We start from the raw sequence: 20,140 nt of genomic DNA, 5'->3' as shown, positions 1-20,140 counted from the left end.
AAAGGGTGACCAAAGTTCGTGGAAGCGAAGATACTTAGGTCATCCGAGCTGACCCTCACACACCGCTCTATCATCATGGTGACGGTTCTGTTCAGGAGAAGTTAAGAAATAAACTGCCACATTCCAAATCTATTTGACAGAGCGAAGTCTGTCGGGTCCGGTAGTAATGAATAAAAAAAGTCAAGTTTACTAAAAGGAGACTTTACGTTAAAGTGGTCTTTAAATTTTGTGTTAACGTTATTTGATTTCATAATTCGTCTTAAAGAATTCTTTAAGTAAAGTATATTTTAATGAAATTTTATACTCTTGGTTATACTGAATTCTGATTTATTTTACGCTTTGTTATGGTACTTTATAATTTTATCAGTTGATATATAAATTTTAGTAAAAATGGACGAATCTAAAAAACTTCGTTTTACAAACTTCAACAAAGAGGGTATAGAAAGGGTAAAGAAAATCACTTCTACCCAAAATATGGCGATTCCCAAAATGATTGTGCAGCATTCGAAAAGACTCCTTGGACGTGTGACAGGTTGGTCCGTGCTGCTGAAATCATTGTCAATTAAGTGCTAGGTTCCTGACACGACAAAATCGCTGAAGATCATGTGGAAATAATGTGATAATCTGTTCTCTGTAGCTCTCCTGCTTAACGGCGTTTTATAGTTTGCTTCAATTAAATACGTGCCCAATATCACATTTGCGGATATAGAACAACAAATTGTAATACAGTCACTTTAAAGGGGGTATTCGACGATTACGTCGGGCGTTCGAATCCAAGAATCTGTCTTGTCTGCTTGTTAATGGATCCGTTTAAATAAATATGGTTTTCATCGGAAAATTAAATATTAACTCACCAATATTCTTTAACATTTGACAATTATATTCATGTTCTTCTCAGGCTTTGTTTTGGTGAGTGCAACACTTGAATAAAAACACGCCCGTGATTCGTATTGGTTGTAATTGTCACTGGACGACCCCTGAAAAATATCAACATTTTACCCACGCCCGGGATTTAAAACTAAAGTTGTATTTTTTGATAACATTGTTACAATTCTTTCAAATAAATATTTTTAAACATCAACTTGTTTACAATACCAAATGACAACTATAAACTTCAAAATACTACCGTTATTAAACTATCAACTTCCTGTGGTTATATACATTTTCTAAAATTCCAGACATTATTAGAGATTTCGAGATTTTTGGACGATATCTTGAAAATTTTAGATTTTTTTATTACTCCTTTATTTTCTATATAGAACAAATTTCAGCAAACTGTCATAATACAGTTCCCTCCTTTATAGTTATTGGCCTCGAATAACTGGTCTATCAGGAATATATATAAACTACCCTGGATTTATTTCTAACTGAAAACTGGACGCGGTAGATTTGATCGTTTATTTGTACCAGTAATGTTGTAAAGTTATACCAGTAGCATGCATTTTGAGTCTGACCTTGGCTCACTTTGAAGCTTCAAACTTTTACGAACCAATTCGTACAGCGTTTCCAATTTTTCTTTTAAATTTTCAATGTTAGTCACGAATGCATGTTCTTCTTCGTATGAAAGCAATCATCAAAAAATATGATCTTAAGGAAGCTTCATTTCTTTTTCGGTGATCGTCATCGATGGAGAATAACTGGTTGCTTTATGTTCGAAATTCTATAGGCTAACAGGAATAGAGGAATTAACTAATTCAAAAATTCGTCCTTGATCAGAATGTAACTCTAAAAGAACTTCATGTCTTGATACAACGCGTGACCTGTGTTATGAATGCTTCTCCTACTGTAGTCGCTTCTTGATTAGGAAGGGGTGCAATTTCAGGCCATTTTAAAAAATATTCTATTTCGACTATTAAGTAGATGTTTCCTCTCTCTACTATCGAAAGTTGGCCAAAAATGTCCACTGTACCTCGTTCAACATGCTCTCCGGAAAGATATTATGCCATTTTACCACAACTTCTTGTTCTAGATCATTTTCTACCGTTACATAAATTGCATTTTTTTCACCAACCTTCTACATCTTGGCAAAAATTGATCCAGTAAAATCTGTCTCGTTCTCTGGCCAGTATCCTTTTGACACCAAAATGTCCTCCAGAAAGGCTGCTATAAAGTTCTTGCATTACACTTTTAATGTGTGATTTTAGCAGTCCCACTTATTGGACTTTACTTTTCCACTTACGATTTAATAGACCGGCGCGTCCATGAATTATATGCAATCATTAAAATTTTTTTTCGAAAGACGCTGATTTGACTTGGATATAGTTAGTGATAATGGATATAGTTACTGATAATACATCTAAACATCTAAACTTCAACCTAATACAATTAAATTACTAAAAGAAAGACGAAACAGAACAGATCGAACTTCGGACAGCTTCAAAAGTTTAAACAAAAACGTGAAGAAAGAAATTAGGAACGATCATAGAAACTATACTAACAATCTAATAAAAAATATAATACAAGATAACTGCAATATGAAAGTACTCAAAGCAAAAAACTCAAACGGCACAAGAAAAATCATAGAAATAAAAAATGAGAAAAACGTCACCGTCCGAGACAGAAAGGAAATAAGCGAGGCCATTGAAAAATTCTACACTAAATTATACTCGGCAAATACACAACCACAACAACGACGTACTGAACGAACAATAATTAACACCGGCTCAGAAGAAATACCCGACAGAACCGACTATGAAATAAGAATGGCCCTAAATTTGAAAATTTATAAAAGACTACACGACATTATCAAAAGACAATTTTCTACAAATTCTTAGGTTCATTTTTAACAACACTTACTTTACTTTCAATGGTAAATTTTATTCTCAAATTTTTGGAACACCGATGGGTTCCCCGATTAGTCCAATCCTTGCAACTATTGTCACTGATCATCTCTTAGATAATGTGATTACACAATTACCTTTTGAATTACCGTTTATATATAAATATGTCGATGACATCATATGTGCAGTTCCATCTTATCACATCAATACCACACTAAACATTTTTAATTCATTTAATAAACATCTTCAGTTTACAATTGAAACTGAGACAGATTTTAGTATACCATTTTTAGACACAAAAGTAATAAGAACAAATGACAATATTTTGACATTGGATTGGTACCAAAAGCCGACAGCATCAGGCAGGTATATAAATTACTATTCAAACCATACCACCCGTCAAAAATATAATACCGTACTAGGTATGAAAAACAGGATAATGTCCATTGTTGATGAAAACTTTTTACAAAAAAATCTGGACATAATATACAAAATTTTTCGTAACAACGGATATCCTAAACAAATTAAAAAAAAAACTGATTTACAGCACTAATTTCTATGACGGTCCCGTCCATGATTCTAACAACAAATCAATCAAATATAAAAAACTTCCCTTTATTAATGGTCTAACTCATTCTGTCATATCCATATTCAAAAATGTTCCTAATATTAGTATAGCTAAATATAATACCATGAACAGCAAACAACTATTTTCAAAAATCAAAGACCCAGTACCAACCTTATATAAAAGTAATGTCGTTTATGAAATACCGTGTTTAGGATGTCAAAATAGCTATATTGGTCAAACATCACAATGGCTAAAACAACGCATCACACAACATAAAAGTGATTGCCGCTTGAGAAAAAATACTTGCGCAGTGGTTGAGCACTATGAAAACACTGGTCATATGCTAGACTATAACAAAGCTCACATTTTGGCACAGACTGATAACTACAAAAGTAGATTATTTCTTGAGATGTATTACATTAACAAAAATAAAAACACTTTAAATTATAAAACGGACACTGGACAGTTAAGTAACATATATTGTAACATATTGAACAAAATTTATAAATATTCAAAATAGCCAACATTCATCTTAATAACAACTAACCTTAATAATTCATCAAAGAAATATTATTCTTCTTACTTTTCTTTTATTGTTATTTTTATTTTTACATTTGAAATAATTTTAATTTTTTATCGTATAGCTGTAACGAACGTGCTTAAGACAATTTAATTTAGACATTCAATTTTTCAAATACTTCAATGTCATTTTTGATTTGCGAAATCTTTTAAATTCTGTAAGTGTTTTAAAATGTATTTGTACGCCATTTTTTGTAATGTTCAAATTGTTTTAGTTTACTCCTGAAGAAGCTGTTAAATAAATGGCGAAATATTGAGTAATTAAGAAAAAAGAAAGATTATATATATATATATATATATATATATATATATATATATATATAAAATCTGACGTTCCAGATATTACTAGACATTTCTGGATCTTTCGATGACATCTCAAGTATTCTAGATTTGTTTAATACTTCATCTTTTTCGTCAAGGGACTTTTTCTATATGAAATAAATCTCATGGAACTGTAGTCACAATAACCTTATTGTATATGTTATTTAGAAGTGAACCAAAATGTTTTGTTCCAAAATCAAACAACCATAATATCTTATTAAACATTTCATATTTTACAGAACATTTCGTATTTCACAACAAATACATTTATATCCACGTAATACATGGTCATTGCTTTTATTAATAAACTTACCTTAAATACAACTAAAATAAATATGTTTGCACAAGAAAAATAATAATCTGCATTAGATTCATTAAGTATTCCAGGTATTTGCCACTGAAAATAATGAATTATAAAAAATATTTGTATAATCTCAATTATGTATCTTAACAATATTTATATAGGAATTGTGTAAGGGGGCGGATCCGGAATATTCACTACTGTTCGTTCTTGAGTTGCATCATATCTTACTGTTATGTCTGGTTGGGTTTTTACTATATCTTCATATTTTGGAGGCTGTTCTATATCTAAAACAATTATATAAAAAATTATAGTCCTTTATACAGAGACTCTACTAAATATTTTGTAAGTTGTTAAGTTTATTAAATTTAGGGATAAAATTCTTAGGTAAGAATATGAAATCTGTTTATTAAACATCTGTTCTAAATCTATAAATAGAAAGAGATAGAGAGAAAGAGAGGGAGTTATGGGAATACCCAACTTATTGATGGTTAAATGGTAGTGGTAAGATTCTTAGGTAAAAGAGTATCTTATTTGATTAGAATATACTAGCGGACCAACTCGACATCGAGTTTTTTAAATGAAATTTTTATTTTGCGAGAAAAATTAAGAGATCAATACGAACAATATAAGCAAGAATATACATAACATTCATCAATAATAATGCAAGTAAAAAGTGTATTACATATCACGAAATATTTCGTCGAAAACAATGTTTTTTGTTACAATGTTATCATTTAGCAGTTAATTTTGCATGCTGATCACGAATCCGGTGTCAGATTTGCTCTACCTTGACGTTTTATGCGCGTTTCAGGTCACTTTTGGTGTCGGATCGTAACCAGAAGTACATATTTAGATTCGTCTCGACGAGACCTTTCGATCCATATATACATTGTGGGGTCTAAAACTTAAAGTAAATTTTAACTTCCGGTCATCTCAAAACCGGAAGTGAATTTTTGTACCAAAAGTATATCTTGACAATCTCATACGTAATACTAATAATATTCCGAAAACATATTTTAATTATCTAATATGGTTTTTGAGTAAAGTGGTGGACAAGAAAAAGGCTTAGCGTTTTAGTATATAAGATTTAGGCTATTTTGTAGTGGAGATGTTGCCAATGTCTAATAGTCATACAAATAAATTATAACCATTTCTTGCATGAGATTTTTATTTTTATCTTTATGAGATTTAACCTAAAAAATACAATTTTAAGTAAAAGTTTTAAATACTAATATTCAGTAATTTTTTGAATGCTTTAGAATGCCCTGTTTCTTCCTATTGCATGTCATGTTCATCTTCTCCAGCATTGAGATTATCAGTTGTTGGCGACTCCAATAATTCGTAATAAAAATGACATTCGACATTCTCAGGTATATAGGGCAACAGCTTACCAATATCTTGGAGCTTCAGTTTTTTAAGTGGTACTTTACCGGATTAGTAACAAAGTATTGTGGAAAATTCCAGTAATTTTTTGAATGCTTTAGAATGCCCTGTTTCTTCCTATTGGATGTCATGTTCATTTTCTCCAGCATTGAGATTATCAGTTGTTGGCGACTCCATTAATTCGTAATAAAAATGTTTGACATTCTCAGGTATATAGGGCAACAGCTTACCAATATCTTGGAGCTTCAGTTTTTTAAGTGGTACTTCACCGGATTAGTAACAAAGTATTGTGGAAAATTTAATTGATTGATTGCTGACTTGAGAAAGTTTATAGGTTTGTTTCGATAACCCATCAATAGAAGACCTATAAACAATCACACCTTTAGCTGTTCAATAATAAAGTGCATTAAGTAACTTATACTAAAAGATATCTTATCCTTAGCAGGAACACTTTTTCCTCTTGTTTCCTCAGAAATGCACGTCTTTTTATAGTAGGTTGGCAACCATTGTTGAAAATCTAGTATATTTTCTGTGCTAACTTCTGTGACTGTTCACTTATCTGTCCTAATACTCGAAGTAATGATAATTTCGGTTATTTGGTGTAAGGTGTATACTCTATAATGTCTTTTTAGTTTTCTCTTGATTATTGAAAAATCCCTATCACAAGGAAGGTATTAGTGTCCTCTGATGGAACAATACTGCTCAATTCGATTGAACCAAAAACTGTCTGTAAGGGCTACAAACACTATATTTAATGTATGGTTCTTATTTTGACCTCCACAGTTATCCGAATAAATGTGGACTTCCGTAAACTGAGGAGGAGCAGAGTTTAAATAATTATATACAAAGGAACAAACCTCATTTGGACTTTTTCTGACCGTCAATTCGTGGTATAGATAAATATGAGACTTACTGCTTTTTATACATGCATGCAAAACACATTAACTGTTAGTTGCCTCAAATAGAAGGTTTCCTGTACTGGAATCATGGACAGTGGAATATTTTGCATATAATCAAAAGCTATTACTAGCACATGGGGTTCATTCCCTTTTGTATCTTGGTTACTGATTGAAAGATGAGGACTTCTCAATTTTAAATTTAGTTTTTCAAGTGCAGCATGAATCAATCTGGAGGCGACCAAATCGTAAAATGAAGTTGTCCTTCATAGAAAAAACTCATAGCTGTATTTTGATTCAGGGTATTTTTCTTTAAACATATTGTATAAAATTGTAACATTCAGTCTTGCGTCCAAATATTTTATAGTCTTTTCTGTATATTTACTTTCTTTTAATGGATAACTTTCAATATGTTGTCTTATTAGTAACCTGGTATGACCACTGATTGCATTAGTGCCGATTTTTTTCGCACGAAGATTCTTGGGAGTTTTACCCATTAATAATAATAAACAAAGCCTTCTAATACGGCTTTTTTTAATGTCATATAACGACTTAAATGCTTCTAAATATACCTTTTCTCTTTTTTCTCTGTTTTCTCTCTGCTCTTTCTTCACCCACAAGTACCCCGTATGTAAAATAAACATTATGAGCAGCCCTCGCTTCTGCACCTTTTTTTCTGGGTCTACGGGATTTTACATTGTTGCAGGTAATTAATGATTGAAAAAAATATATGCTGCTTATTCTTAGGTTCTATTGTTCTCAAATAAACGAATATTTCTTCAACTTGATTGTGCAAGCGGTCTCTACACCTATACTTACATCTGAAATAAAAGAGTCTTGATGAAATAAATCTTAGTTTATTACATAAAAAATATAATGGGTACCGTGCCAATATAGGCTTTATTAATTGAACATTATTTTAATACCAATATTGCAGTATATTATTATCAAGCTATACAGACTGTAAAACGTATCTTACCTGCAATTAGTGCCAACAGTGATAGCTGGTACAACTCTACCTTTGTAATCAATGTACTGTTCACCTTTGACTTTAGCATTTCTTACGATAAAACTTTTCCACTTTCATGTTTTACTTTCTAATCATCTGCCTTATCAAATGTTTTTACTAAATATGTTAAAAACGTGACTTTTCTAGTCATGATTCGATAAAAGATCCTCAGTATCAACCATCGGCTGTTTCAACGTTTTCAGATGAAAAAACTGTAGAACAGCTGTTACATCTGCCACCATCCAGCACTAGGCCTACACAATCACGTTTATTAAAAAAAAGATAAAAAAATTGGTAACTTAGGTCTGAAATCTCAGACGCTCAAAGGAAAAGTAATACCTGAGAGACGAGCTAAAGAGTTAACAATATATCGAATAAAATGGAAAGAACGATTATCAGCTGAGATACGGAACGCTATACTTACAGAGTACTACAAATTGGGATGGTACTTCAAACGTGAAGCATTTATGGGATCACTAATAGAAATTCAAGATAAAATTACATCAAGACAGCTCACACTCATGTATATATAAAGCAGTAAGGAGACTTCTCTTCGTTAGCTAATTAGGTAAACTGCGAATACAAGCTTGCTGGGAGCTATTGGACAATGTTAGGAATGAATAACCTTTCATTTCAATATTACATCAACATTACTCATATTAAATCAAGCTACCACAAGTCTTCCTGATGAGACGTAAAATGTCGAAATATATGTAGAAGAATGATGAAGCTCGTATTAAAAAGCAATGTAGTCGTCTACTTTCATTGACTCGTTCTCCATGTCATTTAAAAGAGCATATATACTTACGTGCATATGGAGGCGGAGGGGCTGTCGGAAAAACTCCTGAAATGGATTCAAATTCATCAATAAACGTTCTGTTAATATAAGCATCTGAGTTTTCCATCTGAGTTGACCGTTGCCTTGCTAGTCTCTCTGCTCGAAATCGTGCTTTATAAAAAAATAGATATCTTTATTAATATTAGGTATACATTTTGTACTAGGTCAAATATTTATTTGGATTACACAAATATCTGGTTTAAATAAAATGTCGAAGTGATTATAGCTTACTTAGTATACTAATCTTACATTTTAATAATACCTTCTTATATTATTAAAATATGCTAAGGTGATTGGATGAAACATTTGAAGATAATACAATGTATATAAGACACATTTACAATAACTCGTGTACTTAATGAAGAGAGGCTTATTCCCGTTACCTTTTGTCTGAAATGAAATAAAAAACTGTCATAGTATCAACACGTTAATATTAAAAAAATTAAAATAAAGGGCTTAGATCAGTTGGTATTTTCATTTTATTGAAATGAACTGAAATAAACGCGTGTAAATCTGCTTGCCCTTTATAGCATTAGAGTATGACACTTGCCTGTTTATTGTAATATTTAAATTTTTAAATGCAATAACTCATATAGTAGTAACACTAATATAGTTATTTTACATTGATATATTCGTTTATATTACAGTAATCTCTTTGGACCTCACCATATACTTCAAACGGAAAATATTTTTCGTTTAATTATCTTCAAGTGTGTGTTGTTCACATATGAAGCGAAGCATTAACAACATCCACAAAAAAGATAGTTAACAAGAATGGCGTGACCTAGAGGGCTACGGAGCGTCAAATGTTAGGTGTCTCTGTGAGATACCGAATCCCAAACGAAAAAATATATCGTGGAAAAAATCAACAAACGCTATCGAAAAAATCACGTCATCAAAATGAAATTAGGTAGGACACGTCCCCAGATTATTTGATAACCGATGGACAAAGCGTATTGTCGCATGGAGGTCAACACAAGAAGCACGGAGAAGGATCGGAAATCGTCTACCAAGCAGATGGACTGACGGCCAGAAACGTGTTAGCAGTCAGTGTCCTATGCCTAAAAGTGGGATGCATCAAGTTGATGATGAGTAATGTTCACACTCTATTAAATATATAAAATAAATTTTGTCTGTAGTTTCTGTTTTAAGAATAACAACAGCAGAGTGCATATTGGACAAGTTCTGTCAAGATCGATTTTCCACTGTGAAGTATGTGCAATAGTGCAGTCTGTAATGGCTGATCCTGCTGAAAGTGGTAAGGAAGACCAGTTCAATTAAACTTTTCAAAGTATTGGACACTATCTTAAAGCATGGATATTACAGCTGTTTCTTGAAAAAATACAGCCATTGAGAAAACAGTGCTGTCAAATACAACTGTGACTGCAACTCACGAATCAGGTAACAAAAGAAAAAGGGAGTTTTACAAGATTCTGAAAACAGAATAAAAACTGTAAAAAGAATTGATAGTAAGTGAGAAGAAAAAACTAGAAAAAGAAGCCATAAATAATATTTGTATATGAAACCCCATATACTAAATGAATAGAAACAACAAAATTTGAACCAAATTGATGTGACTGCCCTTTGCATTTGAACGTTGATGATTTATAAAATGCATTGGCATCCTTACATGGACATTGAGAAAGAAAGAAATCAATAAGCTATTAATATGGGAACGCAAAATTCTGCGAATTATATATGGTCCTTGCAGGGACAGCGTGACAAATGAATGGAGGAGCAGATACAACAATGAAATAGAGACTCTCTTCGGGAAAGGAAACATCGTAAGATACATAAAAGCCAATAGATTAAGATGGGCAGGCCACGTGGTACGGAGTGATGACGACAGACTGATTAGCAATGTGTTTTGAGAAAGACCAGATGGTAGAAGATCGACAGAAAGGCCTAGAAAAAGGTGGAAAGACGCAGTCAGGGAAGACCTGGAGAAGATGGAAGTAAGGCCATGGGAAATAATAGCACAGGATCGGAATCAATGGAAGGCAATAGTAAACGCGGCAAAAACTCACGAATAGTTGTAGAAGCCAATGATGATGATGATCCTTATTATCTCTAAATATCACCCATTGCCTTCTAGGAGAATGTATGAGGAATGTCGAGGGAACTCCCACTCACATCTAGTTAGTAATACTATGAGTCGAAACAAATTTGAACAGATTTATAGATTTTATCACTTTAACGAGAATACGTCGTATTAACAAACCAATATTAGACTCATAATCCAAAAAACGGGAAAGAGAAATGTGGGACGTAGGAGGATTTCCTGGTTGCGAAATTTAAGGGAGTGGTATGGGTGCAGTTCAATGCAGTTGTTCAGAGCTGCAGCCAACAAAGTTAAGATTGCTGTGATGGTAGCCAACCTTCGATAGGACGATACTGCAAGAAGAAGAACAAACCAATAACGCGCTTAAAGCTCAACCACTAATTGACAATCTAAATGAACGTTTTCATCATTACCTTCAGCCAGTGAACGGAAGTTTCTAAGTGGACGAAGCCATGGAGCCGTATTGTGGGCATCATATTCGAGGAAAACTCATCCGTTACGGATATAAATTCTGGTGCGTTGTGACCAATAAAAGTTAATTTGAAAGTTTTATCCCTATACTGGAAGCGATGATAAATTACAGGGTAACTCGTTAGGAAGTTTCGTAACTGAAAAGCTGTATACAGGGTTTTTACCACAAGAATCTTACATCTTTACATCTTTTTTTACATCTTTACCTTTACTGACAAGGTTGAGAGATCAAAAGATACACTGTATCGGCACAATTAGAAAAGATAGGATTGAAAGAGCCCCACTTAAAGAAATAAAAAAATAAATTCGTGAAACTTCCCATACTCTACATAGCGAAGAACAATAGCTTACTTTTGTTGTTCACTGAAATGGTAATATTGAAGTTACTATGAACTAATAGTAATAATTGGGGTGTAGGATTGTGTTATAGAGGTAGTACCTTTTATTGGAACGACCACATTGAGCGACATAGACGGAAAATGGTTCTTGATAACTGGTCCTCATAAGATACCTAACTCTCACTTATGGCTCCACGTGCCACACCCCGGGCAACTGCATTGGTCTGCAGGCTGAACTAGTGAGGGTGGCCAGATATGGCGAAAAATTTCACCGAGTGATTGCCGGTATAATCAGTCCCCGACTTACTGGCCAACGGATTCGGGCGTAGGAGTTGGTAAGTGGTAGGGCACTTTTGTGTCCTGGGGTCGAGAAATCGACCCCAAAGGCGGATAAACCAAAATTTGGCCAACGACATAAAGATGTAGAAGGTAAGAGGAAACCACTATATTAAAGATCCATACGGATATCCATGAAATAATTATCTTATATGTCGAACAAAATTGAAGAAAAGGCCCTCAGTCCCAGGCAGACCTTAGATGGTCCGAGGATGCTAAAAATCCCTCGGGTTAGATTTCAAGATGTTATTCATAAAGTAGCGATATAAAACGTCAATAGTTTGTGCATTTCAGAAAAGCTACATAACCTGCTCAAAGAAACGCAGCGCCTAGAAGTGAAAACAATGGGTGTAAGTGAATTGAGGTGGTCTGGCTCAGGTATTTCTCACGAAGACAACTTTACAGTGTACTATTCCGGTAGCGACGACACAGATAATTACCACAGGCATGGAGTTGCAATAGTGCTTGATAATGGAATTGCGATGTCTATTATAGATTACATACCCGTTTCAAACAGAGTAATCCTAGTAAAGTTAGCAGGTCAACCTATCTATATAATACAAGTTTACGCACCCACATCTGATAAACCGTAAACTGAAGTCCTAGATTTCTATAAAGACATAAAGGAAGCATTAAAGGTCACAAAGAAAAACAATATCAACATCATACTGGGCGATTTTAATGCCAAAGTCGGTAGGGGTAGATGTGGTAATGCGGTCGGTAATTTTGATCTAGGTAACAAAAATGAGCGAGGAGAGTTACTAATTGAATTTTGTAATGACCACGATTTCGTCATATCCAATATGTGGTATCAACTTCCACCGAGAAGATTGTATACATGGCGAGCATCAGGAGATCGTCCAGTTGATATGATACGAAATCAAATTGATTACATCTTGATCAACAAAAGATTCCGCAACTATATAAAAAGAGTGGCCGCTTATCCTGGTGCCGACATTTCGACCACAACGTGGTCACAATCGCGAATGTAAGGCTTCGATTGGCAAAGGTTAAAAAGCCATCTAATATGAGTGATGAAGATGAAGAGCTTGAATCTGCATAGAGTAAGCATATCAACGAGAACTTGAGAAACATAAGGAAATTGCATAGAGGAAACCTATGAGAAAATAAAAATAGCTATAGTCGAGGCGGACGAAGTAGTCGCAAGTAAAATAAAAAGAAATCACAGAAACGAGTGGATGACGTAAGAGATATTTGATCTAATGGAGCAACGCAGACAGTACAAAATACATCAGAATCAACAGGAATACAAGGAAATCCAACGTACGACAAGGGCAATAATTAAAAACGCAAAGGAAAGCTGGATGAAAGAACGTTTTGAAGAATTGGAATCACTAGAAAAGGGAGACTTTGGACTACATAAAAAGGTCAAATAAATTTCAAGTATACACAAGAAACATCACAAGACTCGCCTGAAGAATGATCAGGAAAACTACGTTCATACCCAGGAAGAATTAGCTAAAATCTGGACAAACTATGCTTTGTCCCTCTTTGCGGATAATAGACCGAATCTGCCAACTACTAACTCACTCCCATTATTTGCGCCGAGGTGGAGTATGCTATAAAAGTAGCAAAACTAGGAAAGGTCCCTGGACCGAATGTAATTACTACATCTACCCATTCCTCGATTATGAAAAAGCGTTTGACACCGTAAAACATGACGCAATGATAAAAATACTACACAAAGATATAAGAGTTATCCAGAATCTCTCTTGGAATCAAAAAGCACGAGTGAGACTGAACAAATCAACCAATACAGAAGAATTTGAAATTTTAAAACGGGTATGACAGAGGTGTATTTTGTCTCCTATGCTCTTTAATCTCTATGTGGAGAAAGATTTTTGAAGAGGCTCTGGAAGGATCTGAGTGTGGAATAAAGATAAACGGGTTCCCGATAAATAACATTCGTTACAGCGACGACACCGCGATAATAAGAGACAACGAACATGATATGCAGTTGATGTTAAATAAAATAAACACCGTAGGAAGAATATATGGCTTGAAGATAAATGCTAGAAAAACTAAATGCATGGCAATAAGAAAAAACGCACTTTTAAGAATACAACTACAAGTAGATAATGCTCCAATCGATCAAGTGGAAACATTTAAATACGAGTAAGGTACGGGCTTTCATGTAAAAATAAAATTATTGTCATATCTTTGCACGTCTTTTTTTAATTCCAAAACGGTACTTACTTAAAAAACACGCCTCGTACTTGGGAATGATGATGAATGACTAATGGGATCCTCAACAAGAAATAAAATGCCGTACCGAACAAGCAGGACAAGCTTTTATCAAATTTAAACTGCTACTATGTAACCGCAATCTTTCCATTAATCCCCGCTACAGGATGGTTAAATGGTATGTATGGTCGATATTGTTATACGGCATGGAAACATGGACGTTAAGAGTACCTTCCATTAATAAGTTTGAGGCCTTTGAAATGTGGACGTTGCGAAGAATGTTCCGCATACCATGGACAGATAGGGTGAGAAACGAGGAAGTCTTAAAAAAGGTATATACTGAGAGAGAACTACTCAATTTGATCAAGGTACGAAAAATTGGATACGTCGGTCATATTCTGAGAGGAAAAAAATACGCAATCCCTCAACTAATCATCCAGGGAAAGATTAAAAGCAAGAGAGAAGTAGGTCGCAAACAAATGTCGTGTCTACGGAACATAAAGAACTGGACAGGAATAATTAACACTGGCCATGTTTTGCATGCCGCAAAAGACAGACGTCTGGCCTTAAAATAATTCGCCAACGCACTATAGGTGCACGGCACTATAAGAAGAAGATGAACTAATATTTTAACTCCAGAAATAATTACTATAGGAAACTGTACCAGGTGGTCCAGAAAAGATAGAAAAATTATAGCGGTCTCTCAATCAAACGTTGTGCAAATATATAACAAGTGAATGGGCGGTGTAGACTTATTCTATAAGCTAAAAGATAAATATAGGATTCAAATTCGATCTAAAAAATGGTATTGGGCGTTATATCATTTCTACCATAAATACACCATATTATAGAATTATAGAGTTGGCATGAAATAACATGTGGCTTCTCTACCGCAATATTCAGGCAATTTCTTTATTAGCATTTTACAAGCGGATTGTGGAGGCTCTGCTAACAGCTCCAGATATTCCAACGCCACGCGGAGTACGTAAAAAATCTTCAAAACATGTTGCTGACGAAATTCAATACATTAAATGTAATGTAGGATTTCATCCCAAGCAATGTTTTGTCAAATATCACACGTTGTAAAAATTTTAAAATAAATAATATTTTATGAAATATTGTGCCCTTCAATGCGCAGCGTATGATTCATCATACGTCAAAAGACAGTTACAAAGAAAAAAAAACGTAAATTTTGCAAATGATAGTTATAAAGAAAAAAATGTAAAGTTTGCACATTGCTATTAAAAACAACATCTCTTTATTTCGTTCTGAAGTTTTGATTTCGTTTTGTAAATAATTTAATTTTTGGAATTAGTGGGTTAACATATTAACCGCTATAGTTCATCCCAAACCCTTCTTTCAGTGCGTCACAGTTGATCGAATTCTCTCTAACGCATTAAGCTAGAAGTGACAGAAAAAAACGTGAGTTTGTGACTATTATACATAGAACTTGGAAAATTATATATCGTTCACGGGTATTTGCATATTAAAGCGAATTCTACTTACGGATATATACCTAATTGGTTGGAGTTTAGAATACGCTAAATAGATATCCAATCAATGATGCGCATAAATATAATTTGACGCAGAAGGGCTCGATAATGACACTACTTTGACAAATTCAACTGATAAAATGATAATTGTCATTCGAGGTTAGTATTTTCAGCGATGATTTTTAGACATTTTACAGTGAAAATTTAATTTTGTATTTATTGTCATAAAAATATTTTAAATATGCCGAGATATACCGAGAATGAACAAAGACTAATACTAAAATTATTAAATTATTTTCAATTAGAAAAAGAGGCTGGGACAACTTTATTACCAGTTTCTGCCGTTAGTGAAGTAAGTTTTAAATTATCCAAAAAAATATTCATATTAGTAGTTTAAATACTATACATTTTAGCCATAGTGTTTGTAATAAATAAATAATAAATACATAAATAAATCTTAGCTAATTAAGCACTTTCCTTTTAATGTATAGAATAGGAATTAAGACAAATTGCCGTTCCAATATAATGCGCAATAAAAATTTTTATACAGGACGGGACCTCTAATATGTAAATTAAAAAAAAAATTGAATTCTTAAAGTTTTTACTCCACATTTTCAAAATATAACCTTTTCACATTTAGCCGATTACGATCCTTCAACTGTCAGAATTAACCTAAATGTCATGCAATAATTCTCGACATTCTTAAAATCCTATATGACGTCAAAATTAGTGACGCACTGAAAGAAGGGTTTGGGATAAACTGTATGTGAGTTGTATTTAACTCACGCTCCGTTTTGACCAGACGTTCTGTGAGTTAAATATAATTCCAACGACAGGTTTGGTTCTATGCTTTGTGAGACAAATATCATTCACAGTTTACACGTTATTCATATACAAAGCATTTGTACATGGCCCGGTGGTCAGATTACTGAAGTTAGCCCAATGGTTTACGTGAAAAATACTATTGTAATAGCCGTAGAAAATAAGATGCACATTTTACTGTAAATTATGTATTACCAAAAAACAATCAAATTAAGTAGATATTTGTGAAAGTGACAAACTATTTAGTTCTTTATAAATCAAATTTTTACAGTTTTATGTTTCACAAAAAAACACTCCACACAGAAAAATGTCTCACAAATGTCACATTTGTATGGAATCTGCTTACATTTTTTCATAGCATAGTCTCTTCCATGTTATGTTTTCAGATTCTCATAACAAACTGTACACCTTCTTCTTGCTGATTCCATTTTTTTCAGTCGACAAGTGTAAAATTTCTTGTTGTACGACTTGTTCTTCCGGCACTTGTTCCTCTAATAGTTTTTTTGTTATTTCTTCTCTGAAGGCAGTAATTTGTATTTTATTTTTAGATATACTTTTATACATAATGTAGGCATTTGTAATAACTGATCCAGTGAGAAGTTCGACTGCTAGTTTACGGTACCATTTTACTCCTCTTCAGGTTCAAGGTCAATAAACGCTTTACAGTTATTATAATCGATCACTGATTGTGGTTTTTCTGCCATTTTGTTGTTTTTACTTATAACCTCTACTTTGCTGTATGTGTGTACTGTACTAAGCATTAATACATCTCTTTTATCTTTCCATTTTATTACAACAACTTCTGTGTTACTTTCTCGTGCAATAATTTCATTTCTTTTCAACTTTGCTTTCACAACCTCTTGGGGGTTTAATTTTCTGTTCGATCTGAGTGTGCCTATGAGATGTGTTGATCTATCTAAAAGTTGGTGAGCCAAGTGCATACTAGTATAAAAATTATTTGTGTACAGTATTCTACCACAATCTAGGAGACCGTCCATCAGCGACATAACAACTGAAGATGATGCTGAAATCCCTGGCTCCAAAACGTCTCTTCCGCAGTAAACTTTCATATTGAAAGTATACCCATTTTTTGTGCATAATTTGTAGAGTTTTATCCCAAATTTATGTTTTTTATTTTTGATATATTGTTTGAAAGCCAGCCGTCCACGAAATGGTACTAGAGTCTCATCAATGCATACGTTTTTGTTCGGAATTCTGGCAGTTTGAAATTTGGCCAGTAAACGATCAATTAAGGGTTGAATTTTGAAAAGTCGATCACCTCTTGGACATTCTGTATTATTAGAAAAATGCCACATACGTAATATTAGTTCGAAACTAGTTCGTGACGTACGCTTTTTGATATCATTGACGTACAGGATATTCTTGGACAAATAATCGGATAGTCGAGGTTTTTTATTTAAACCCATCCACATAATTATACCCAGGAAGATTTCAAATTCTGAATTTGTTAGAGGTTTCCATATTTTGACTCTTGAATACTGCGAAATATTTTTATTTTGTTTGATCTGTTCAGCATATCTGTTTGTTTCAGTTACAATATAGTCAATGATATCATCTATTAGAAAAAAATTAAAGAAATCATAAGGTTCTTTTTGCGCTAATAGCGATGCAACTTCGATGCAGGTGAAATGCCAGGATCTACTGCATTGAAATCAAATTCCTTTAGATTTTTTCCCGTTATAGCAGTCCATGTAATTTGAAATTCGGTAGGAATAACAGGAAGTTCAATGCCATCGTGATCTGTGTCTTCAGATGATTCACTAGATTGATGATCTGTTGTCCTTGATACGGTTTGAAGATTATTCCACAGTTTTACGACTATTACTAAATGGTTCACGACTAGCCCGCAACACTACACTACTTATCACTTGATCTACAGTACTTGTTCTACACTTTTTCGTTTCCATTTTTTGGTAGCCGGTTCTTCTTGTTCACTATCTAAGCTGGACATAGATGGTATATAATCGTCTTCAGAATTGTCACCTTCGAAAGGATCATCTACATCCTCATCACTCATATCAAAGTATTTATCCTTATGCAATCTCTGCAAATATTGTTGTTGTTTCTCGTAAGTATCAAATTTTTTTCGCCATAATAACCAGAATAGGTAGTTCTAATACGAAACAAATTCGAACAGCACTGTTACTCTAATGAAATCTTTACTCAAACTAAATTGAAAGCTGAGACTTGTAGCGGTAGGTAAAGTATATTGCGTTAGTCACCTACAATGCACGTGGCCTGGAAGTGGTATTTTGGTCTTAGAGCTCCGTGCGTTAAATATAATTCACGGTCATAAATCAAATAAAAAATATTTTTTTTGTAACTGAACTCTAAAATTTAATAACCTAATGCATTTTTAATATGAATTAATAAAAAAAAGTTTGGAGCCTGAAATGAAAATTTTTTCTTTCTATTTGGGCAGCCAATGTGTTAAGAATGTTGATAAACTATTCTACCTTGTTATTGACAAGAGACAATATTTTTATTTATACATGATAATAACAATACTGTTTGTCATTTAGAGGACTTTTTAAAAATTGATAATAACCAACACTGTGCGCAAAATTCCTTTGTTTAGATAACCGTCAGGTGATATAAACATAAAATATTACTATATTCGCTTACCTGCTATAATTCTTTCCCTTTCATATGACTGTCTAATCTTCTGTAAAAGGCCACAAAATGAAATAATGAATATAAACACAAGACAAAACAGGAGATATACTTCAACCCCCATTGTGAAATGATCTTTTTTTTAGAAAGTGCACCAGTACCTAGTTATCTATATACCTACATAATTGAGAATACATCATTTCTTCATAATTGGACTGATATTGATTTTTTTGATAATCAGTCTTGCGATTAGATAAAATTGATAAAAAGGTTGTTTTATTACAATTTATTCCTACTTATCTTATTGTAAATGAGGAACAAAACGATCCTCTCGACATCAAAATACAAAATAAGAACCAATCGAGTTTAAAAATAAGTACGTATACAATCTTTTCCTAAAGATATTTACTGATTTTATTTCTGTTTAGTTCAATTGTATACCGTCATATATTCATAGGGCTACCTTATTATCGGTATTAACCCTTTAATCGGCATGATAAGAATAGCAGGTATTAAGTTACAGGAATTTTGGTTTTAGGGTAATTTGGGTGTGGGAAAAATGAATCTGAGGTCAGTTTGGCGATATTGTGTGTGTGTTTGGTCGCCAGGTTTAATTAAATGGTAGACCGTCTACAGACGGTCTAGTCGTTTAGAAGGAAAATTTCTGAAAACACCATAATTTATGAGTTGCACGAAATTAATATTTTTATTGAAAAAAAATTACAAGTAAATAAACAAAAAGGTATCAGGCTTTGGTGTGATACTATGTGAAACAATTTTTACTTTCCTGTTCGAGAAATGAAGGTTGCCTTTGGTGAAAATGGAATGAGTGTCAAACTTTATACACAGTTTGCACGACTTTTACGATTCCCATTCAGGCCAATGATTTAATCCGCCGTATCCTACACTATCCACCTGATGAACAGCTCGTCTACCGACGGCAGAACTACTAGATGGCTGTGGAACGGACGATGGTCGTCCAACAGGACGTTTTTCAGTAGTAGCACACAGCACTTTTTCAAGCCATTTTCAATCGAAATTGTTGCATCGTTATGTCTTTGTCTTTCACCTGCATCGGAGACATTCCATTTTTCTCGACAT

At 33.5% G+C, this 20,140-nt stretch overlaps 1 protein-coding gene and 1 long non-coding RNA gene across 2 annotated transcripts in view; one reads left to right on the top strand and one right to left on the bottom strand.

The window, feature by feature from the left end:
• The window catches only part of LOC140440067 (uncharacterized), a 67,896-nt gene that overhangs the window by 30,437 nt on the left and 17,319 nt on the right, over window positions 1–20,140 (top strand). The window lies entirely within an intron of this gene.
• LOC140438414 (uncharacterized) lies at window positions 4,461–19,249 on the bottom strand. The gene is made up of 3 exons (XM_072528094.1): window positions 19,052–19,249; window positions 8,649–8,789; window positions 4,461–4,836 (listed from the first exon to the last, which is right to left on the bottom strand). Exons 1-3 carry the CDS (start codon window positions 19,161–19,163, stop codon window positions 4,706–4,708), a joined length of 384 nt encoding a protein of 127 aa, XP_072384195.1. The 5' UTR covers window positions 19,164–19,249; the 3' UTR covers window positions 4,461–4,705.

This window comes from Diabrotica undecimpunctata, chromosome 4 (genome assembly GCF_040954645.1).
Source record: "Diabrotica undecimpunctata isolate CICGRU chromosome 4, icDiaUnde3, whole genome shotgun sequence".
Lineage (NCBI taxonomy): Eukaryota > Metazoa > Arthropoda > Insecta > Coleoptera > Chrysomelidae > Diabrotica > Diabrotica undecimpunctata.
This window is presented reverse-complemented; position numbering and strand designations above follow the sequence as displayed.

Bases quoted from the DNA above. Each gene is read 5' to 3' on its own strand.
- LOC140438414 (XM_072528094.1), bottom strand. From the start codon at position 19,163: ATGGGGGTTGAAGTATATCTCCTGTTTTGTCTTGTGTTTATATTCATT. The intron at 8,790-19,051 runs GTAAGCGAATAT...TTTTTTATAAAG, and splicing joins AAGGGAAAGAATTATAGCAG to CACGATTTCGAGCAGAGAGA. The intron at 4,837-8,648 runs GTAAGTATATAT...TAATTGTTTTAG, and splicing joins CCCTCCGCCTCCATATGCAC to ATATAGAACAGCCTCCAAAA.